At 42.5% G+C, this 24,676-nt stretch overlaps 1 protein-coding gene across 1 annotated transcript in view; it reads left to right on the forward strand.

The window, feature by feature from the left end:
• The window catches only part of SLC35F1 (solute carrier family 35 member F1), a 182,434-nt gene that overhangs the window by 119,425 nt on the left and 38,333 nt on the right, over positions 1-24,676 (forward strand). Inside the window, exon 3 of the mRNA XM_083608642.1 lies at positions 23,059-23,186. Coding sequence (XP_083464768.1) covers positions 23,059-23,186 — 128 coding nt within the window. The remainder of the gene's footprint in view (positions 1-23,058; positions 23,187-24,676) is intronic.

Below are 24,676 nucleotides of genomic sequence, written 5' to 3' on the forward strand. Positions count from 1 at the left end.
GGCTTCCTGCTCTATTATTCCTTCCCTCTGCTTCCTATTATTCCCATCATGCACCAACTGATGTTTCTAAAGAAAGCAAATTAATTAAGAAAAAAAGCACTGATGACTTGGTTGCTAGTACAGTATGTATGAATTCTCCATTATTAATGAGACAATTAATAAGGGTGCAAAGAGAAATTTGGGGGAGCATGGAAGAAGCAAAATATGATTTGTGAATCTTAGGCCTGTGCTGCTCAGCAGTATTTAAGTGAAGTTTTGGTATCATTTGCTCTCTGATCTTGGTTTCTCTGTTTAAACTGGGGTGGGAGAACCTATGGTCCTAGAGATGTTGTTGAATTCCAGCTCCCATCAACACCTGCCAACATGGCTAATAGTCAAGGATGATGGGAGTTAGAGACCAGCAAGACCTGGGGGGAGGTGTTACAGGTTCCTCACCACTGATTTATGCTTCTACCATAAGACAGACACAAAACCACACAGTATTCAGTAGGTTGTCTGCATGTTGAGTGTCACAGAACCATGATACTACAGCAGAGTGCCTGTCGCATTGATTTTAAGTCATTCCATTCATGTGTTTCTTTAGAATTGGATGGTTTTCTTTATTTTCAGACAGCCTCAGTACTAAGTTGCAATTCACTTTAAATCAGCATATGCTCAAATCAGAGGCACCATCTTCTAAAGCACACAGAGGGGACCCGACATGTCCTGATGTCACTCGCAACATTGCAACATCGCTCTGAGCCCAGCTCCAACAACAGGGGCAGCCCCCTCAAAAATAAGACTGAGGGGGCCCACATTGCCTTGACTTCCTGCAGCCAGCACCTGTGGCTCAAATGAATTCCAACACATTTCAGTTGAATTAACTTATGCAAGGAACGCATTGTCCTCCCCAGTGGTATGGCAAGTAACACTAAACTGCAGTGCAGTGCATTGTTTGTTACATGTTAGTTACACAATGCAACCAAATTCAGCACACTTGACCTTAGTGTAACCATCAGAAAAATATTGATGATTCTTGGCGGAAGAAGTAATCCATTACACAGTTGTCTCAATCACAAGCAAACCATCCCAGCAAAGACTTGTGGTCTAAAAAACCAGACTATGCATATCAGCCTCCTCCAATTTGTTACCTTCCAGAAGCTTAGAGCTATAACTCCCATTATCCCTATCCATTAGCCATGCTGCTTGGGGTGGAAGGATGTGAGAGTGTGAAACATCTGTAGGATACAGGTTGGGGAAGGCTCTATAGATTGTACGAGCTCCATGTTTAGGACACCTGCATTCACTTAAGCTGACCTGTTTTCCAGGCATAGTCCTTGGGAATAAACAGTGATCTAGGCTTCTAGATGTTAATGGGTTCATGGTTTGCTTACCAAAATAATAAAGAAACAAAACTACCCTGCCAGAGAGGGCTAAATTTAACTGAAATATTCAGTAACAGTAATCATTGTTCCTTACAACATGTAATCATGCCCCATAATATTTGATGCTGTGCTGGAAACATACTTTGTATATAAACTTCTTTGTGTGTTTGTGGATTGATGCTCTCAAAATTTTATAAATCCATGCATGGCGAGTATAGCTGTGCATGTTGAGTTGTAAAATGCTCATTATCTCATGCCTAAGAGCAGGTGTGCCCAGTTTGAAAAGAGCCTTCTCATTAGTTTGAACTCTGCTGGCAAACACTCATTGGTGACTAAATGTATCCATTCTGCCTCCAACAGTGTCAAAATTTACCCATCTGTGTGATGATCATTTACTAATCCATGCCATCTTCGATGACCAAGGTTCATGTAGTGGCTAAAAAAACAACAACCCTTAGAACAACAACAAAAAGAACTTCATGATGGGACTTCCATAAATGTCTTGCAGTCCTTTATGCTGCATAGATTATTTTGTACTGGATAAATAATGGAACCCCTGAGCTGCAATGTGGGAACGGCAGGAAGAAAGATGCTCTCAGTAATAGCAGGAGTTATAAGGACTGTAGAGAGCCTCTCCCTTACTTTGAGATGCTCTGCTATGTGAATGTCAATCAGACTTCTGCCTGGTAGTTCAGAGGTGGGTGAGGAGAAGCATCTCTTTGCATCATAGATATCTAGCTGATTGAGGCCATTGTTTATTAGGTCTATTCCACATTTTTGGCTCACTCAAAGGAGACCTGAGGTATGTAGATAGAACTGGCACTTTCTACTGTTAGAAAAATACAATCAGAAATATCAACAGTAGGCCCAATTAAATGTTGACATTGGGCCATGATGTCACATCCTCTGTGCTTCTTCTGTATTAAATTCCATTGCAGTCATTATGTCCAGAAACAAGGAAGCAGTGGGCCACTTGGAGAAGATGTTATAAAGCATCCACAAGCCATCCTAGTGTTTCCTCTTTGACTTCAAATGTCACCTCTTTCATATAGGTCCAGGGTAGTGGAATTTACTATGCTCTGTCACTGTTGACTTGTCTGCAGATAAAATACATTGAACAGAGGAGTGCTTTTGTTAGGGAGAGGTTTAAGCTATGCAATGATTGAAAGGGGTGACTTGATTATATAAGTTTGTGCTGCCTTACAGTGGTTTTACACTAATATATTCTCAGTTCATTCAAGTGGATTTGGTCCATGTATGTTTGTGTTTTCCAATACCACATAGTTTCATGCAAACTGTCGAAACAGACAGCTGGTGAAGCAATAGGTTGTGGAACCCTTACTCAGTTACTTGGATATTTTCCTTATACAGTGGTACCTCTGGTTAAGAACTTAATTCGTTCTGGAGGTCTGTTCTTAACCTGAAACTGTTCTTAACCTGAGGTACCACTTTAGCTAATGGGGCCTCGCACTGCTGCCGCCGTGCCACTGCCGCCCAATTTCTGTTCTTATCCTGAAGCAAAGTTCTTAACCCAAGGTACTATTTCTGGGTTAGCGGAGTCTGTAACCTGAAGCGTCTGTAACCCAAGAAACCACTTTTCTAGGATACACCATTCCATTTCACTTTAGCCAGGCCAACCCAGTTCTGTGTTCCCCTTCAACAGTCAGTCAGTATCCCTCCTCGTGCACAAAACCAGAAGAGAACAACTTAATGGTTTCAAAACACCATATGAATAGAGAATCGAAAAATAATATATTTGTATTTGCGCATGCATATGATCCATTGGGGCGGGGGGCAGAAAGGAAATTAATCAAATCCAGATTAGTAAAATGCAATATATGGATGACATTTCTGAATTATTTAATTCAGATAAATCCTATTCTGCTGTATTGACTCTTTCCCTCTGCGGGAGGGTAGCATTCAAATAGGGCCACTTTCTGCAAACTTTGACAATACATGTTTTCTCATAAGTCAATTCCATTGAATTATCAGGTAGGTATATCTAAGATTGCAGCCTAAGCCAGGAATTTAATATTTTAAAAATCTGATTCCTATAAGGAACTGACAGAAAGATTACAGGTGAAACGTCTCTCTCTCTCTGCCCCCTCCCCCACTTGCAGACTGTGGTTCTGTTATTATGATGGACATTACTCAAAAATGGGCAAATCATAGAAATAGAGAGTTGGAAGGGACCCTGAGGGTCATCTAGTTCAACCCCCTGCAATGCAGGAATCAGAAGTATTTGTTCAAAATTATTTCTCTGCCAGGGAGACCTGATTTAGAAATGCCTCGATTAAGGCCAATGGTGATGCCTTTGTTTCCCAGTTGTTCATAAAGGTGCTTATCAGTTCTCAACCACTTCCTTTCACTTAATCTGAATCCCTGTATTCATTTCTACGGTCTAGGAGTGACGGAGCCAGGAAATGTTAAGCTTCATATCAGAGCCTCTCCTGGCACTTGTTTAATAGCTCCATTACCTAGTGACCCAGATTTACAGTGTTTCTGTTACGTAGTAGACCTCATAAAAGAACGAACAGTACAGCTGTAGTGTGTGGGCTTATATATACAGATGCTTGGCTTTTTGAGTCATATGGCTGAGAGCAACTTGGTCCAAGCATGACTCAGGTTACTGCCATTTTACTATTACCTCAGTACTATTTCTTCAGTACCAGTAGGAGCAACAACAGTGATAACGTAAGGACGCACCCTGCCCTGCAAACATTATACTGATTCAGACAGGCCAAAACAGTGCATTGTACAGGCCTTCCTGAACATGTTGAGATTTTAAAAATTATTCTTCTTAACTTTATTTATCAGTTAACGTTTTGAGATGTTAACTGCTTGGAGACTTTCGTGAAATATAAACAAGTTCAATTAATAGCAACAACCACTGTACCCAAGGCTTTCTTTGGTTACAAAAAACAAAACAAAAACCTGCGGTGATCCTACTCTTATATTGATAAAAAGTGACATGGATGCCAGCACAAAATGGCTGCTACAGTCACAAGACCTGACTGTACCACTTCAGCTTCCAGGGAAGCGTATGTTAAAGCACTATCCTGCTATTAAAAACTCCCTCAAGGCAGCATGTTGGGAAGAAGTGTTTTAATTTAGGATCTCTTAAAACATATGAGGGGCTGAATCCAGATGTTCCTCTTGAGTAAACACATTGTGATCAGTGGTACAACTTAATCATAACTAATTTGAACCACATTGATTTAAAGGGTCTAGAATTGGAGGATACACACAACTTAAGCCTATATCCAATCAGTGGATAAAAAAACCTAAAAGTTATTCAGATAACTTTTTCATAATAAAGTCAGAATCCCCAGCCTAATCTCTGATAATTTATTTATTTCAACAATTTATGTACCATTTAATTGCAACATCTCTCAGCAATTGTACAAGTAACTAAATACAATAAAGATAAAAATCAGTTAAAACTACATATAAATTATAAAAATGTAAGGTAAGTGCCATTATCAATTCTCTATTGTCTTGGTAGGCAGTGGGCTTATACTGCCCGTAGTTAGATTTGTACTTGTGGTCTTGGAGAGCTCAGCAGGAGTCTTATGCTCTTGTAATCTGTATAGTGAAAAATAGGAGTTCCTCATCTTTTGCAGAATTCTCCCCAGGGCTAATGCTATCTTGCTGTGCTTCGCTTGAGGATTCTCTGTGCTTAACAGAAATAGTTTGGAGCAGGGTTTTTTCCCCAGCCGGAATCCACCAGAACTCAGTTCTGGCACCTCTCAGGTGTGTGCCATTGCCATTCTAAGAGAATGAGGCAGGTGTTCATGGTGAGTTCCACCACCTCTTTCTCTAGAAAAATAGCACTGGTTTGGACTGAATGTTTAACTCTGCAGTCTAGTCTAAACTGAAGATCCACTTTGTTGATTTTGTCTTGTCATCAGTTGAAAGAAATTTGATGGGTTTTCTTCTTTTCCCTGCAATGTATAGAAGTAAAGCAGGCATTTGTTTTTAATAACACAGCAGCTGAAGTCCAGCATAAGGACTTATTTTTATGTTGCTCTAGAGAAAGGTAGTTAGTTGTTCCTGCAGCTCCTTGGAAGCCACATGATTTTTGGCTGGTAGTTTTATAAAGCTTTTATGGTGCCAGTTTTAACTGCCGACTGCAATGTGTTATAACTTTTACTGCATATTGTCTTCCCAATTTGGTGTCTGCTGCCCTGAGCTCATTTTGGGGGAAGCGTGGGTTAGAATTTTAATAAAAAATAATTAATTAATAACAGTGTGTTATTTTTATCTTGCTTTTATGTGATTTTATTATTGTGGGCTCCCTTTGGGGAAGGAAGGGCAGGATGATCCATTAGAAATTACGAATAAATAGTATTTTCCTTGCTCAGGGAAAGAACCTTGCTGTATTTTAATAAGGCGGAATCTAAGATCTCATCTAGAGCAAAACCTCTTTTGCAAGGGCCTAAATCCACTTTTGCATTATCTCGAATGGTGGGGTGCCTTCTGTTTCCTCTGAACTGTATTATATATTGAAGTAAGAGTAATTAACTGTTCACAAGGGAGCCTTTGAATGATGAGCACTCTGCTCTTTGCCCCGTGCTGACTCAGAAGTGTGAATTGTGAGGAAGGAAACAGAGAAGGTGGGGCTGGAGAAACCCCACACACCATTATCCAGTTAGGGGTTTTATTCTCTCCCCGCCCTCCCCCACCCCCAAAAAAAACTCAGCCCAGGCTCCTTTCCTTTTGTCTTTCCTTTCTCTTTGCTTGTTTTTTGCTTAACTTGTCCTGAATGGAGTTACATGCTCTTTAAGGAATAACTCAGCTGTAAAAGTTTTCATGTTAAGATTCGGCCCAAATAAGGTGCTGAAAGACAGACGTTATTTCTACTGACAGGCTGGCAGCTTGACAACCTCTCCATTTTCTCAATGAAAGGAGGGCAGCAGCAGGGCATCTCCCTACCCTCTGTCCCTCAGAGCGGAAACAGGCACCCCACTCTGGCAAGCAGCAGCTCCACAGAGTTGGGAATTGAAGGATCTCCAGAGTGAGCAGATGCTGGGAACGTAGCAGAAGGCCTGCTGTCTGTGAGAACTAAATGCAAACAATTGGGGTCCATGCTGTTGGCTTTTTGGAATGGGATGCCTGATCAGAACATCGTGCATTCGCCTCACTTTTCTGGGGGTGAAACAAACCCCGCGTCCAGGTGGGAAAAGGTGCAGAAATCCCAACCACTTCCTCATCCTGACATGAGAAAGAACACACGCCCCATTATTACTAGGGTGCATCCACAGCTTTCATGCCATAAAGCACTACGACACCACTTCAAACAGTCATGCCTTCCCCCCAGAGAGTCCTGGGAGGTGTAGTTTGTTAAGGGTGCTGAGAGCTGTTAGAATACATAGGGATGGAATACCTGTAAAATAAAATTCCTCTGGTGCCACACAGCTCTAATTGTGTTCCTTGTGAAGAAAGTGGGTAGCACAGTATGGTTTCAAGCTAGATAGGTTGGTCTGTCCTGCTATGCATCATGCCAGGTGCAATCCTGTTCTTACAGCTGTTATTATTATTGGTTAGTGTTAACCAAAAATAATGCGTATTCATTAGTAACAATGAAGCTTATCCTGTTATTATTGAAATATCCATGGGATGCTGTGTAGATGAATTGCTTACAGTTCTTCTGTATCCTGCCCATACCTCAGCCCTGCCTGGTTATGTGACATGTTAGATGTGTTATGTGAGCATCACAACACACCTGGCTACTTTGAATGCAGGGGACTCAACTGACCCTTTGTGCATTTAAAATATTTGTACCCCCTCTTCAGCCAAAAAAAAAAAAAGGCTTCCAGAGCAGCTGAAACAATTATCAGTAATACGTGCCTGTGTTTTCAGGCTTGCAGCCTAAAAGATGACACAAAAGGAAAAGGGATTGGGAGGAGAGAGGAAGAAAGCCAACTCAGTTCTTATTGATGATGTTCTGGCAGGGAGGGCAGAGCAAACTTCCTGTAGCTTCCGATTCTTTCACTGACAGATGAGCAGGGTGTTCTCCCCTTGTGAGAATCTTCATCCTGGCAGACAAGAGAAGCAGTCTCCCTGTGACCCCCTGGACTCTTGGCAATGCCAGAGGCCAAAGCGTACTGTCCATCAGGTCTGCAGTCCCAGGGCAAGTGGCATTGTTCTTTCTGGCATGGAGGGAAGAAGAGGAGCCCCCAGCAACTGCAGGTTGCTGCAACTGGGCAGGTGCCAGGTTGGTCTTCCCTTGTCTGACATGGCAGCCTAGTGTCCCAAAGCAGTTTGTTGCCCAGTCTACAATAGTTACAGAAAAGTAATACTTAAACAACAGCCCTTCAGGACAAGCAGAAAAGTTTTAGTGTCGCAGTTCCCAAGTTTGTTTGTATTTGTTTTTGTCTATGACCGCTTGAAAATTGCTGAAGGTCTTGGTGGACCACAATGGCTGTTCATGCTGCACAGTACCACAATTTGCAGGCCACAATTTGGGAACACCTGTCTTGGAGAACATGGCTCTTTCCACTGCTTTGGAAGATGGCTGGTACGGAGCAAGGAGAATAAAGAAGCATTTGTTTGTATTGTACATAAACTGGATCTAAACAAAAGGTGAAAGATGGCATGCTGTTCATTTTTTGAAAGAAAAATATGTGCTGATGAAAAGGAAATATTTGTACCTAGTAGTTAAAGGATTGAGTTACCAGCATACAGTAATTTAAAAGGGAAACAACCACAACCACCACCACAGTTTGTTTAAATCGGAATGCAGAAACAAAATAACCCAATAAAACTCAGTATAAAATTGCATCACGGTGGATAAAATCTCAATAAAACCAGTTCATCCAACACACTGCAATGTCTTGGCAAATAAATGAAAGGCTGAAGTTATTAAGTGAGGCCTAATAACAGTTATTATTGTCATATCCAGTTTCAGGGCAAGTAGCAGTCATTTAAAAATGCACAGATATAAAAATAATAAGTAGCAGGGCTCCTCTGAACAAAACTCTACTTACGAGAATCTCCTGCTGGAGGAAGCGGGGAGAAGAGATTTTTGCTGATTTGTCCTCCCCGTTCCCCAGGTCCGTTGGAAATCTGCTCTGCTCAACAGCTTCCCAGCTGTGCCTTAAATTTGCTCTGCCCTGCCTTTCCCTGCTCTGCCTATTTGTTCTTGGTTGACTTCCTTCCTGAACCAGCAGCACTACCTGTGAACTATCCTACTATTGAATTGCATACCTTGTATGCCAAAGGTCTCAAGTTCAAGCCTCAGCACCACCACATGGGGTTGGAAAAGAGCCCTGTCTTGAAATCCTGGAGGGCTACCAGCCATCAGTGTAGATGGGCAACCTATGGACCTTCAGACGTTGCTAGAATGCAACTCCCGTCATCCCTGGCCAATAGCCAGCCTGGCAGGGTCCAGTGGGAGTTGGAATCCAACAATCTCTGGAGGGTCACAGGCTCCCTAACCCCTGGTGCAGACAATACTGAACTAGTGGACCAATGGTCTGACTTGGTAGAAGGGAGATTCCTTTGCCCTTGCACATAGAATAAATGTATGCAAATCCATTGAGTCTCTTCTTGGGGCTTTCAGATGGCGTGTTTATTGTGCATTCACTCTGATTCATTTTTGGGAAGATTAGACAACATAGTGCCAAGGAAATCCTGCACTTTCCAGTGCATTTCCCAATCACTTGTTTTGTTGCAAAAAGTCCAAACTTTTGGGGAAGTGGGTTTGCTGTACTGAAGCCCCCAATCAGCTATATTGATTACACTGCCTGAATTTGCCCTTTGCTTCATTCCTTATCCTTGGAGCCCAAGGGGCAGCACAGGCAGCTGTGTCGCTAAGCTGGCTTCCCTATGCTGTGCTGGTTTCTGCAAGGGAGATGAGAAGGGGCAAGGCAGCAGGGACAGTGGGGTGGTGCAGGCATAAGCATCAGGAGCATCAAACTCCCCACTGCCCTGCCCCTCCCTATCTCAGTAACCAGCACTGCCACATTTGGGGAAGCCATGCCACTCCAACAGCTGCAACTGCCAAGGACACCTCTAATGCTTTCTGTGGTGGCTGGCTTTTGTAAAAGGTACATGCTTACACACAAACTGCCAAGGACACCTCTAATGCTTTCTGTGGTGGCTGGCTTTTGTAAAAGGTACATGCTTACACACAAACTTTGCCTACTGCCAGGTAATGAATGAACATCACAGCAGTCCACACATATGCTTATTGCTCAGGGCTTTTGCAGACTTGCAAACCAGAAGAGTGAGAGTACGTCAGCTGGGCAACTTTGGAGCAAAGCATCCTTAGCTGCTTCCTGGCCCAGGTCCACTTGTGTAGGAGACACATGCCCTTTTGCTTTCCACACCTTTGGTTGAGATCAGATCATTTCCTTTGTAGTCATGCCACCTGGAAGATGGGCATGATTAGCAATGAGAAGTTTACTTTAGCAGAAACTTTGGCAAGGCCTTTGTGATTGACGGATGGATATTCTGAGACAAGGAGTCTGCTACGATGGTGCTTGAAATGTAATTTCATGCACAGTGGGAGACACGAGCCTTTGCCAAGCATGCCCAGCTCCAGGCATTTTTATATCTCTAGTGCTATCCTTCACTTTCAATCACTCCCACCTATGTAAAATACAGACCTAAAACTATCCTATTTTCAAAGTTAACATGTGCAGGTTTGAATCAGAGCAGCCAAGTGAAAGGATAAGTCCTTTTCCTCTCCCTTAAGCGTGGTGGGGAAATGTGGAGGGGGCAGAAATTAAAAATAGTTCATTGGATCTGGAGCTTTTTAGACTCTTGGCTTGCATATTGCTATGAAAGATTTTCATTGTCTGGTGTGAGTTTCTTTTTAAAGAACTCCGTATCAGTCATTACAGAAAGAGCTCTCTTTTCTGCTACTGAATCAAAATTGATCTTGACCTGGTTTGCACATAACACTAAGCCTAACCATGGTTTAACACAAATGTGTGAGATCCCAGAAAGGAGATAGTGGGCACTTCTCTCATCCCCTTGTTGTGTTGCTGTACTGCTGTCTGCACCTAGGCTTGTGAGTTATCTTGCTCCAGATAAACTACACGCTATAGCCAAGGTTTTCTGCATGGCTTACCACTCTTGGTTTATTTGGGAAAGATAAACCATGAGCCTCCATCTAGATGACATACTAAACCAAAGCATGGCTTATCCCACAGTCACACAGCAGCAGCAAGACCAAAGAAGGAACAAAGTGGCTATGACTGTCTTTCTGCAAACCTGTATGCTTGCATGTTCACGCTAAGCCGTCACTTGGCTTAGCATTACTACAGCAAAGGGATGTGGCTTTTGCTTGCCTTTTCCTGGCATAAAATATGATAATACATTGAGTTGTCTGTAACCATTTGGCCTATGTTTTTGCACTGTTTCAGTAGGGAGGAACTGCATAACTGCACATGTCTCCTGTTTTTATCTCCTTTATGATTTTCTTGTTTTCTTGTTTGTGGTGGGTGGATTTTATTGCTAATATTCTCAGAAATTAATTTAAATGGGAATCCATTTTACTGTAATGTTAAAGTGCTTCTTTCCAATTAGTGGGCAATTTAAAAAGGAGATGGCAGATACAAAGGTGTTGCAAGTTCTACCCAGCAGTGCCGCAGGTGTTTCAGCTGCAGTAAGGTTGCAAAGAACTGCACATTTTCAGGACGTGCTTTTGTGTTGATACAGTTTGAAGAACACATGGATATAGTATGAATACACACTTAATCAGTTCATTTATTTATTGTTTTCTCCAAGGATCTCCATGGTTCCCTTCTCTCCATTATAACAACTCCTCCTAACAACTCTGTGAGGTAGGTTAGGCTGAGAGATAATGCTTCAGCTTTATTCCAGTTAACAGTGGGGCGGCGGGGGGGGGGGGGAGGGCTTGAAGAACTCAAGCTGCAAAATCATATACAAAGGGATTGCAACTCTCTGACTGATGTGCTGATTGGAACATACCACTTCTCTGAATGCAGCAATATGGTTTTCAACATTTTGAATGCATCAGAATTCTTGTTAAATATGTATTTTAAGAATAGGGTTTTTTATAAAAAAAATCCACAGATTAATGCTGAAATGGATTGAATTATGCATAATCCATGGATTTGATCATGAATAAGGGACTTGGAATCTATCATCAGGACATGGGCAGATAGGTTGGATCCAATGCTATCACTTAAGGCTCAGGTGATCTCGGTGGCTTGGAGGGCCTATTTCCAGCTCCAGGCAGTTTGCCAGCTATGACTCCTTTTGGACAGAGGTGACTTGGTCATGATACTCCATGCTCTGGTAACTTTGAGACTGGATTATTGCAGTGCACTTCAGTTTGGTCCAAAATGCAGTGGGGCAGATTACTGGCTAGATTTCACTTTAGAAACACACATAACCCTTGTTTTAAAACTTCAGATTTGGTTGCTAGTTGGTTTCCAGACTGAATAGAAGGTGCTCGCATTAGTGTTTAAAGCCATGAATAACTTCGGCCCGAAATACCTGAAAAGTCTCATTCCCTACAGAACCCCGTGGGTATTAAGGTGAGCAGAGGGGGGTCCTTTTGTTCGTTCCACCATCCTCAGAATTTCAAGGGGTGACAACCTGGCAGAGAGCCTATTCTGTGGCACCTGATAGGTTGTGGAATTCGCTCCCCACAGAGATGCATCTGCACCTTCATCATATGCTGAAGCTGCATCTTTTTCACCCGGCCTTTGACACCTGAGATACGTGCTTTCGAGGCTCACCCTATTCTTGTGGCTGTGATTAGCTTTAACTGTTTTTAATGCTGAATTTTAGACTGTTATAACCTGCCCTGGGACCTTGTGGCAAAGAGCAGAAATGGTATGACGATGTTGATAACAGCAACATCATGTGAAATTGACAAGGATGCTATTAGACACCGTGAGGCCAGCAAATGAGCTACGGGTGCAGGAGCAGTTTTTCCTTTGCCTTTCTACACCAAATGCCCACTGATGACTCTTTCCTACACAGCAGCTTGTTTTCCTTTCCTGCTGAATGTCATGAAGTGATTTATGGGAATACCATTAACTGCATCCTTAATAGCTCACCACTGGCTCTTCTTGCAAACTGTAGGACTGCTTTATCACCCTTGGCAAACATGGCTCCCTACCTATCCATCACTCCGCATGCTGTGACATCTGATTCCTCAGCTCTGAACTTATTATTCTTCCTCTGTGCCAGGCAAGGGGCAGCGTTCCTATTTAAACTGTTTTTGAGCTAGCAAAATGTACATTTGTTGATGTTTGCTGGGAGAAAGATTGGCAGAATTTAACTGATTTGCTTTCGCTTTTCCTTTCTTGTGTGTACAAATTGCAAGCAAATAGTAGTTTGAGCCTCAAGGCATCAGCTTACTTATCCATACTTAAACTATGAAAGCAACACTTTCGCTTTATTTCACTGATGAGCCACACAACAAGAGCCCATAAAATGGAAGGTGCGTTACTAGCCTGTTTCTCAAGTGCTGAGTAATTGCTGAAGCACTGAACTAATTGCAGGCTTTCGCCACAGTATAGGCAGGTAAACAGGTGGAGAGAAACCCTGATTCCAGCTGATTTGCATAATGGTGGCATCTCTGGGACTGTTGTAAAGCATCAGTAATGAATGAGAACCAATGCACCCTGAGCATTTTCTAAGTATGTGATTGATTGAACAAAACGTTCGCTGATGATTTGGTTCGCTGATCACACCAGACAACCCTCTGCCACCCAGATGCTTATAAGAGCAACTTGTGATGGTGAGGGTCTTACGATTTACTAATGAATGTCTGAATTCCTTTGCTAGTTGATTGAATTCAAATATGGTGTGAGTTCAGATTCTCTGAGTATTCACTCTATCACATAACATCTTCCCCCATCCCCACAGCATGCAGAACAGCTTGAGCTATCTGGGCTTCTTACACGAAACTGCTTCTGTATCACACAGGCACCTCTGACATGAGGCCCTTTGGGTTTTGTTGCTCTTTGGGGGTGTCCAGGGTGATGTACTAGGTGCCACTGCCAGTCAGTGTAGGCAATACCGAGGTAGATAGACTGGTGGTCCTACTCAGGCCACTTCCAGACTGCAGTTACTTTGCAAGTAAAACTCAGTTGCGCACCTACAAGTTCAGGCTACACTTGTAAAGTGGATTTCACAGTCTTGTACAATAAGCCTGCTTCCCCCCACCCCACCCCACCCTCCTGAAATGGGTTTTGCAGTCAGTGAGAAATACACTGGGAAGTGTGGGATAACAGTCACTTGGTGCAACTTCAAATAAATTCCCCGCAAATGAATCAGAATGAATGTTCAATAAATGGCAGGCATATATAACCTCCCTGCAGACTTTGTGTACACAGTTCAAGATGAATGCTCAATAAACTCGTCATCAGGAAGCAACACAGCTTCTTGGGGGTTTCCCCCCGTTGAATACTGGGCTATATGAACAAATAGTCTGAGCAGCTTCTTAACTTCCTGTATAGAAACTTCTTATGTTCCTTCGCTTCCACCTTGTATTGCGTTCCCAGCGGACAGATCCCAGAGGATCAAAGAATGACCAGGAAAAAATGGCATTTGCAACCTAGTCTTTGAACTATTGGCACTACTACAACTTTATCATTGGGTACCTTTCAGAGGCCATTTCCAGGCTCTCTCCGTTTCTGGAGACGGTTTATGCATTTTGATGCAACCCCATCTCTGAGGTCTTTTTCCGGTGCTTCGTTCTCCATTTGTCTTGACATAAAATACAGAAACTGGTATTTGCATCTTAAGCATTTTCGAGGCTTTTTGTTTTCCTAGCACCCTTCAAGGACATCTTTATTTCTACCTTCTTCATTTTTGATGTCAACCTATTAATTTTTTAAAAAATTGTTTCTCTTTATTCTTTCTGTTTTCAGCCTGGCAAAAGTTGTTGCGGTTTCACTTATGCTTACACTGTTTGAAAATGTATTTTTCGCTATACGTGACTTAATATACTTCCTGCTACCAGGAGCTTCAAGAGAAAGAAAGTGGGACAGGAATCACACAACACGATTACAGTTTGTTCATGCCGTCATCCACATTTATTTTACTACACCCATGTTTCTTTGTTTTTTCTAGCTTGTAAATAGTTTATCCTTTGGCTTTTGCACTCCCTCAGTGCTGCTGTATGTCACAGTCACTGTATAATCAAATAGCCATCAGATATATTTAATTGTCTGACACTCCTACAAACAGTTGTAAAAGATCAAAAATATGTAAATGTTAAAACAACAGCAGACTGCTCTTATCCTGCGTGTTGGCACAGTTCCTTCTTCTTAAACAACAGGAGTGATGGCAACGGGCCCAAACATCATCCAAACATATAGCAGCCAAATACGACATGCAACTCCCTCCTCGTTCTTGGGGACAGAGGAGGAGAGGAGATGGAAACAGTGGAACTGGCAGGTTGCTGGGGATCTGTTGCAGTCTCAGTCTCCTCTTTCTCCTCAGTTGCTCAGTCTCACTTAAACCTGTTGCTTGCACAGCCTCCAGCCTGTCTGCCCTTCTTCTTCCTCTGTCCTCTCTTTTCTGGCTCGGAGCCTTCCCGCTCTGATGCTTTCCTGACTGCAGCCTCCCGCCATTCCTCCTTTGATGCTTCTCTGAGGGACTTTCCAGCTGTCGCCTTCCACCATTCTTTGTCGTCTAGCCAGTTGCTGACATGTGGTTGTATTTCGAAGTACTGCATTAAGATTCTGTCTCTAGAAAGGCAGTGTGGAGTTAGGGAATTTGGGATAAAAACAGCACAAGACATGACAGTGTGGGAGCCATAAGAAGACTTAAGAATATAAGAAGTGCCTGCTGGATCAGGCCAGGGGCCCATCTAGTCCAGCATCCTGTTCTCACTGTGGCCAGCCAGGTGCCTGTGAGAAGCCAATAAGCAGGATTTTAGCCTATGAGCACTCTCTACCCTGCTGTGGTTTCAAGCAACTGGTATTCAGAAACATCACTGCTTCTAACTGTGGAGGCAGAACACAGCCCTCAAAGCTAGTAGCCATTCAGAGCTTTATCCTCCATGAGTTTGTCTAATCCAGGCATAGGCAAACTCTGCCCTCCAGATGTTTTGGGACTACAACTCCCATCATCCCTAGCTAACAGGACCAGTGGTCAGGGATGATGGGAGTTGTAGTCCCAAAACATCTGGAGGGGTGAGTTTGCCTATGCCTGGTCTAATCTGCTTTTCGAAGTATAGTTGTATCGCCACACACTTTTCTAAAGACCTGCCTGTGTCAATGACCTGTACACAAGACTGTCATTTTAAAATATATTCGTAATAAATTAATGCCTATCCCACCCCTCACCCCCCCATTTGTATCTACCAAAATTATTTCCTCTATTGGAGAATTTGATCTTGGCTATTACCTTGGAAGCCGTGAGTGAGGAAGCAGCAGAGAACAAAGCTCTGTTGTGCCCTGCAGTCAGTAATCAAGATGTTTTATCAAATTACGAGAGGCTAGAAGGCAAAAACCTTGAAAAGAAAACCGATGTCTGCTTTTATTCTGGCAAAGAAAGATCCACAGCAAAACTGAAGTTGCTGGATAAATTTTTATTCTATTTGTTCCATTTTCTTTCCTTTCCCAAGTGGTGGAAGCAAAATATGGCACAGTGGAACAGCAGAATGGCATTAAAAAGTAATGAATTCACGAAGTATAATATACAGAAGTGTTTGGGAAAGCAGAAGAGAATAACCACAAGGGAATTATTTTTATTTATCCACATAAATTAATAGACACATTGTGCTTTCCTGTGTTCAGTAAAACAAACGGCACTTATTTGTTGTTACACAATTGTTAAATCTGGAACGGAAGACTCTCCCAGGCTTAAATAAGAGTTCAGGTGACATATGAGCTAGGGATAAAGCATCCCCAAAACTCATTCTGGGCATCTGGCCACCTCCCTCTCAATGAGCACCATGGAAGGTTTTTCACCAATAACCCTCACAAAAGCACTGCTTAGGTTCAGTCACCCGAGGAGACCTACAAAGGATGAAGGAATGAGCTCACATCTACTCATGGGATGATATTTGATGAAGCTTTACTCAGATGAGGCCCACTGAAATTAATGAACACGGCAGCTTAGGTCTATTAAATTCAGTAGTACTTCTCTGAGTAAACCATTGCTGACTACCAGCCGCAATTGTTAGCCCTGACTAGTACAGGTGGTCTTTCCAAAGAGCTTGTACTAACACAGGGTGTATGGACACAGGCTTTCTCTGGACAGTCGCAGACCATACCTGTGCAAGGGAGATGATCACCCTAGTTGTTGAGCTTTTTTTGGCAAATCAAGAAGGGCTCAACAACAATCGGCTTCCGATTTCACAGGCAGCAAGTAGTGGCTCCACTGCACTGCAAGCTCAGTAAACTGCCGCCTGCAAGCTTCCCTGCCACCCAGAATCCCAACCCCCAATGCACAGCACCCACTGTGCAGCACTACAGAACCCCATGGCGCCCTACCAACCCTGGCTACCTACGCTACTGAGACTGTGTGTATTTTGCAGATGTATTATGCAACATTTGATTGATGCAATCATATTGTGTTAGTTGTGGAATCAGAATTAAGGGGAAATGGTATTTTAAAAATGCACTGTTCTTTATTACAGTGGTACCTCGGGTTAGATACGCTTCAGGTTACATACGCTTCAGGTTACAGACTCCACTAACCCAGAAATAGTGCTTCAGGTTAAGAACTTTGCTTCAGGATGAGAACAGAAATCGTTCTCCAGCGGCGCTGCGGCAGTGGGAGGCCCCATTAGCTAAAGTGGTGCTTCAGGTTAAGTACGGGCCTCCAGAACGAATTAAGTACTTAACCCGAGGTACCACTGTGTAATAAATAAGTATCTAAATGCTCTGATAATAAATCCTTAATAGGCCAAATTCTGTGTATCGTATACCACATGCTGAAATATTCTGCATAGGATTTGCTCTATTACCGGTAATGCTTTTTGTGCTTATTAATGCTTTTTCACTACAGCTGTTTTGCAGGATGTTAGTTTGCCAAAAGAAGTGTCAAATCCATTCTTCAGCATCCACCACACCTCTGCATAGCTCTTCCTTGCAGCTTCCTTTAACGTTACCTTTTTTTTGTTCTGCAGAGACTTGCTACTAAACTGACTCCTTGTGGTTTGTGAATGTGATGAGTCTGACTGGGGCGGTTTCCCATTTGCCATTTCTGCAAATAACTGCTTCGAATGAATGTACAGTGTTATTTCAGTAGGGCAGACCAAGAAAGACAAAAGGATGGAGGCAGAGTGCTGAAAATGTAAATGTCAGATAAATGCATACCTGATTTCATTTCCATCATAGTCTCAGCGCCATCTATGCAGTTAAGGCTGGCAGATGTCACGACTGTCGATTCATTTTTAGCGCTAACTTACTTCAGCTTGGTTTGATTGAACAGCACTGGAACAGAGTGATTTATGCTCGGAAAAAGTAGCTGGTGATGATAAGTTCTGCCACAGCAAAACTGTCAGGGGATTTCTTCAGAGATATTTCTGGCCTTTTCATCAAGTCATGATGAAAAGAGCAAGTAGCTGGGATGGTTCTGGGATGAGATATTGGGGGGGGGGTGGAGAAACCTTTTTTAAAAAAACCCTCCCAAAATAGCATTATTGGGTGTACAATGGAGACAACCAAGGGTTATTATATTAAGGGCAGCTAAAATCTTGATAGCTAGAAATTGGATAGAATCTAAGGGTTTAAATGTATTAAAATGTGTGTGATTTGGGACAAAGCACTTTCTGAAAAACTGAAGCAAAAACTCTGTGTGGCCAGAGGGCAAAAAAAGAGAGAGAAGGACTTTTATGCTGGGCTGTTGGCCGTTCAACCAGCACATGATCAAAGACTCTACAGGGCAAACTATACCTTCCACATTCTGTAATATACATCTGTGCTAACATCTTCCTCTATACTGACACCAGCAACTTTCAGGCTCTCTCCACTTCAGTGCTTATATGAATGTTAGTATTGGGTTAAACCACAGAGCCTAGGACTTGCCAATCAGAAGGTGAGCTCCCGTTGCTCAGTCCCTGCTCCTGCCAACCTAGCAGTTTGAAAGCATGTCAAAGTGCAAGTAGATAAATAGATACCGCTCCGGCGGGAAGGTAAACGGCGTTTCTGTACGCTGCTCTAGTTCGCCAGAAGCGGCTTAGTCATGCTGGCCACATGACCCGGAAGCTGTACACCAGCTCCCTCGGCCAATAAAGTGAGATGAGCGCCAGAACCCCAGAGTCGGCCACGACTGGACCTAATGGTCAGGGGTCCCTTTACCTTTACCTTTTATTATTATTTAGATCTGAACTATGCCTTCAGGTTGGGTAAAAGGGGGTATGGGGATGTTCAGTTTGTTAGCTTTTATTGCTTTTAAATATGTAAGAATTACGTTAATAAATGAAATGTTGAACAGAGGGAGGGAGGGACTGACTCTTCCCAAAATATTTGTGGGGAAAACTTAATTGAATTTTCATAGCATTAGAATAATATGTCTTGGGCCACTGACACTGCAGTTTTCATAAAGATCTATTCCTGGAGCTGTTGGCAGATGCTTATAAGTACTTATGTAATGAAATTGTGTTAGGGCTTGAGCATGGAGGGGAGAGAGGAGGTGATCACTTGGAGTATGGTATGTTAAGGCAAGGAGGGGAGGGATGTGAAGAGAGCTTCGATTGCCAACTGGAGTAGGTGGGGATTTGGACGATTGACAGCTGGGTGAGAGGTTATCTGGGCGGGAGTGCATTTAAGAGATTAACTAATTGCATTCATCCCAGAATTCATTTTTCAGTTAATTTAGTTTCCATTGTTCCTCAGATAAATACTCTCGCCTGTGGTTAGCCCTTACTTTTTCAGTGAAACCCGTGATTAACAGATTTGGATACCTGCACCTACGCAGCGCTGTTGGCACAATAAGTCTGTTAACCCTTGACTTTCTGCCATTATATCCAACAATGTACACTTATTCTAAGTCTGCTGAAGAGGAAGCTGTGATTGACAACAGTGATCTGAACAAGCTACCTGAACCTTTCACACCCACACACCCACAAAAAAGTCATATATTCATCTGTTTATGAGATATAATAGTTTTCAGTAAGTAACCTGACACCTCCTGGTGTTTTAGACCACACTTTCCAGCCACAGCCAGAATGGCACAGAATGGCAAAGGCTACAAATCATCTCTTTCTCAGTTTTATGTGTTCCTGAATGCAAGACCAAGAACACAAATTCATGTACTGTGGCACCATATGCTAAGCTGGGGATTTTGAGGGCTTCTTTTCATTTTGCTTTATTTTTACCCACTTGTCAAAGCACCATGAAAACTTTGAACTTCACAGTTCTAGAGGTTCTTGCAAACCTCTGCAGTGTCTGCCATTTTGAAAGTTATCTTCAACCTTATTTGTTCCCACCAGCCTACTTACACATCAAAACATTCATACCTCTCACTACATCTTGACAGACTGGAGGACATTTCTCAATCATTTCATTCATTTAGAGACACATCCTGAGCCCACTATTGTCCAATATCTTTATAAACAACTTAGATGAAGGTATTGAGGGGATACTCATCAAATTTTTAGATGACACGAAACTGGGAGGAGTAGTCAATGCCACAGAAGACAGAATTGGGATTCAAATTGACCTTAACAGATTGGAGAACTGGATCCAAACTCTCAAAATGAATTTCAATAGGGGCAAATGTCAGGTTCTACACCTAGGCAGGAAGAACTAGTTGCAGAAATATAAGCTGGGGGACACATGGCTTGCCAGTAGTACACATAAAAAGGATCTAGGGGTCTTAGTAGACCACAAGCTTAACATGAGTCAACAGTGTGATGCAGCAGCAAAAAAAGCTAATGCTATTCTAGGCTGTATCAACAGAAGTATAGTGTCTTGATCCAGGGAAGTAATAGTACCACTATTCTTCCTTGGTCAGACCACACCTGAAGTTCTGGACACTGCAATTTAAGAAGAATATTGACAAGCTGGAATGTGTGCAGAGGAGGACGGCCAAGTTGATAAAGGGTCTGGAAACCAAGCCTTATGAGGAACAGTTGAGGGAGGGTTGTCACATGGAAGATGGAGCAAGCGTGTTTACTCCTGCTCCAGAGGGCAGGACCCGAAACAATGGCATCAAGTTACAAGAATGGAGATTCCGACTAAACATCAGGAAGAACTTTCCAGTAGTAAGAGCTGTCTGACGATGAAGCACACTCCCTTAAGATGTGGTGGACTCTTTCCTTGGAGGTTTTAAAGCAGAGGTTGGGTGGCCATCTGTCAAGTATGATCTTGTTGAGATTCCTGCATTGGAGGGCATTGGACGTGATAACCTTGGGGTCCCTTCCAACTCTAAAATCTATGACTCTATGAAATATATTTCAGCCTGACATTTGGAGTGATTTCAAAAAAATAAGTGAAGAAAGGAAGAATATCACTAGCAGGAGTCCTTGTGCTGGCTTCTAGCAGAACAGTGCAGTTAAATTGCACCCCATGTTTTCAACCCTTTCATGATACAGAATTTTAAAGTGACTGCAGATACATACATTTTAATATTGCCCCTGCTTTTCATTATTCAGTTGGGATCTTAAAGTTAATAGCATGTTGGGGATGAAATATTACTCAGTTAATAAGCATGATCCAGCCACTTACAGAGTTTCATTGGAGGTTCCTTTGTTTAGTGTTGTTGGCGCTGTAAGCAACCCATGTACATCACCTGACTTAGATGCTGCTGCTTGTGACCGTAGTCGCTTTTATAGTAAAGGGATAATTTCTATCTTATAAAAACGGCTAATTAGAAAGCAAGAATCAGCTTAGGGCAGGCTTTGAGAACTGCTCAAAGTCGCATGGCATTCTGTGACAACCCATATAATGCCACTGGCTCTTGTACAATCCACTGAAATCATAACTACGAGCCTGCTTCAGTTGATTCACCATGGCCAATGTTCTAAGAGGCAATGTTTCATAGTATTGTTAATCTTCCCTAAGTATTCTCCACCCACACACTCACTTGAGCTTTTAAAATGAACCTGCCCATTTCCCTTGCTTTGTTTTTCAGTACTGCAACAGTACTGTAATTTGCCACTTCGGTATGGCAACTCTGGAGAGAATGTTTTTAAACTACCTTTAGGTTATGCATCACCTTTTAGGCTAAATCCCCAAATGCTTCTGGGAAGTACAGTGCATCCCTTAATTATAATCAATAAGCAAATCCATGTGAAGGTTCCTTGCCTGTGAGCACTGTGAAGTCCTATGAATACTTTTTTGGAAGTAAACCTCATTGAACGCAGTAAAACGGGTTGCCAAATTAACCATACCTAAGCAGAGTATGCCATGGATGCTTTAGTTGAGATTCCTGCATTGCGAGGGTTTGGACTAGATGACCCCTAGGGCCCCTTCCAACTCTATGATTCTATGATTCTATTATTCTTCTCAAATCTACAGAAAATGCCCAAGTGTATTGTATATTTCAAATATAACATGTTATGCAAGAAAAGAATGCTTTTATGCTCATTACTCTTTTAGAGAATAAAGGCTAATGGAATTATATGACAATACAGCAAAACAGACTGGTTCATTCCAGTGCCTTTATTTTTTTATTTTTAAAGAAATATCAGTTGAAACATTTGGACAGATTAATCTGGACATTGTACTTAATGTAACCATTGTTGTGGCCCCCACTGCTTCTTTTCTTCATTTTGGGAGGAGGAAACAGTGCCTGTTTTTAATTTTGCAATCTCAATGTAGTAAGTAGAACAGGACATAATTAGAATGCAACCTTTACACTTCTAATTGGAAACATTCTGATTCTATTAACTATTGAGAAGGCGGGTGATATTTGCTAATGAACAAATTGCCATTTGAATCACACAATTGGTTTAGGCAATCCAAGTTGTGAAAGGCCAGTGAAATATGCCCCAGCTTCCTTTTGGTGTTTGCACAATATTTCCACTAACATCTGCAAGGTTAGATGTTGTTCCAGTGCTGGAGAAGAGGAATTTCATCCTGAATGTTCAAGTTGGTTTAAGAATCCTCATCTGCAGCAATAGCATATTGTCCATACTGTAACCCTCATGAAATCCTGCTAGATCAGAGGAACAAGGAGGGAGCTTGATACCCAAACTCTAGCTGCATGTTCATTTTCTTTTGTATCAGACATAGTAATAATCCCTGGCCTAGCGTTAAGACAATTTAACCTTTAGAAACTGTAGATTTAATCAGTCGTCCTTGTTGTACTGGCAGTCTTCACAAAGTGGAAATCGGGGATTGTGTGATTGATAGGATTCCTCTGCAAGGACATTGGAGAACAATTTTGGCTTTGCACAAAATTGATTCTTGGAAGCCAAGTTACCAGTTATGCAAAAAGAAGGGAGGAAATCCCCCTCATTGTGTGTGACCCTCATGGGTGAGTCCAGTGTGTTTGACTTGATATTGTACAGATGTTATCCTAGCCACAGGATTAACAGGAGGTGAAGGGGCAAATGAAAAGGCAACTGAGATGCTTTTTTATTTATTTTTAGCTTAGCCTCAGTGGCTGTCAGTAAGGAATATTTAATTTACTTGTATGTAAATGAGCAGGAGCTTCTTCGACCTTCCCCGGTTATTAGTAATCCTATGTAGCACCTTCTGCAGCACTTTTGTATGAAACTCAGTGGATTATTGTCATGGCTATAAATCTAATCCTTTTAAAACTCTTTACCCCTCCCTCTTTCCCTGTCCCAATGCAGGAGAAGAAAACTTACTGGCAATCTTGAAACGAAGATGGTGGAAGTACATGATCCTGGGGATAATAGATATAGAAGCAAATTACCTGGTAGTTAAAGCTTATCAGTATACCACTTTTACTAGTGTACAGGTAAGATCTCCAATCATTGCTACTTTGCTTGCATTTTCTTACGCTTCTTCTCAGGCTTCCTTCCACCCAGTCGGTCAACCTGTGGAAAGGAGCAAGGATGTGCCCACTAGACCTACTATGGTTCTGCTTAGTAGAACCAATGTGCTCCTTCGCACATTGGGCAGAAATGGGCACTACATGCATGTGATGGGGAACATGGTTGTGCAAGAGGTCCTGACTGTGCATACTAGCTCTATGTATGTAAAGCTGAAAGCACATTCTCCCCTAGTCTGTAGCTGAAGACGGGACTGGCAACCCTACATAGAGATTGGAGGAGGGCCAGTAGCTGCAGTCATGTGCCCCTCAACGCATTCATTGAACACATGGAAGGGAGCATGAGATATCAGTTGTAGGTGGTAGTCCACTTCTACCCAAATCCTTGTGAATTAGGGGATGTGACACTGAAGTCACAGTTTTCCAGAACATCATGTTGTGGCAAGAGGCCTGAGACTCTAAGAAATAAGAACCTAGACTCAGACTGCGCTTATTAGTTGGTTTATTTTTGAGTTGCTTCATTGCTTACAGTTGTATGCAGACTGGTGTTCTTCCGTCCAGAATTTCTCCTTTTCCCTGCCTCCCTACTGCAAGTCCTGGGTTGGACTAATCTATCCCTAGCCCAGAGCTGTCTGGTATGGATCAAGGAATTGATACTCCAAAAACATGACATATCATTCTGGAAAACAAAGTGATCGTGTACATGGCAGTCACTGGGTAGTCACGTGGCAAGAAGTTGGGTGGGGAGATTTGCTACCTTCCTACAAGCAAGAGAGGTAGTAGAGAACAGTCAGGTTAGCTAGTTAGAAGAACTGCATAAACCTGCACAAGAGTTACAGAGCTTTTTCATTTGATTCTTTCAGTTGTATCAGATAATGCCTTCCCTTCTTTAAGAAGACCTTCAAATGCTGAAACCCCACAGCTTCATCTCTAGCAGAAAGGTCACTAAAACTGCCCCTTTTGTCTTGTGTACTTAGCCGAGCCTGATTCACACAAGAACTAGGCCAATTGAGTTGCCACAGGAACCCTCTGAAACAGCTGTTTGTGTGGAGGAACTCCTTCAAAGGTGCATCAGATTTCATCCATGCCAGTATGGACTCTTGGGAGTGGTTGCAATCTGATGACCTGCAGGCAAAATGGCTTCTTAGGGAGGGCGGTGCCTACAGAATTGCATCAGAACTGACAGCCGATGTTAGGTCACTGCATCAGTGAACCCAGGCAGGGCCTTGCAGCAAAAGGAATATACATAAATCTCTGGAATGTATGGGAGAGGGATCAAGGTTTCAGCTTGGCTTTAGCACAGAAACTGCCCCTGTCACCTTATATGACTTCAGTTAGGAGACAGACAAGGGCATTGTGCTCCTTGAGCTCTCAGCTGCTTTCAATACCATCAACCACTGCAACCTCCTGGTGAGGCTATCCAAGTTGGGGATGGGTGGCACTGCTTTGCAGTAGTT

This window comes from Podarcis filfolensis (assembly GCF_964270895.1).
Source record: "Podarcis filfolensis genome assembly, chromosome: 3".
NCBI classification, from domain to species: domain Eukaryota; kingdom Metazoa; phylum Chordata; class Lepidosauria; order Squamata; family Lacertidae; genus Podarcis; species Podarcis filfolensis.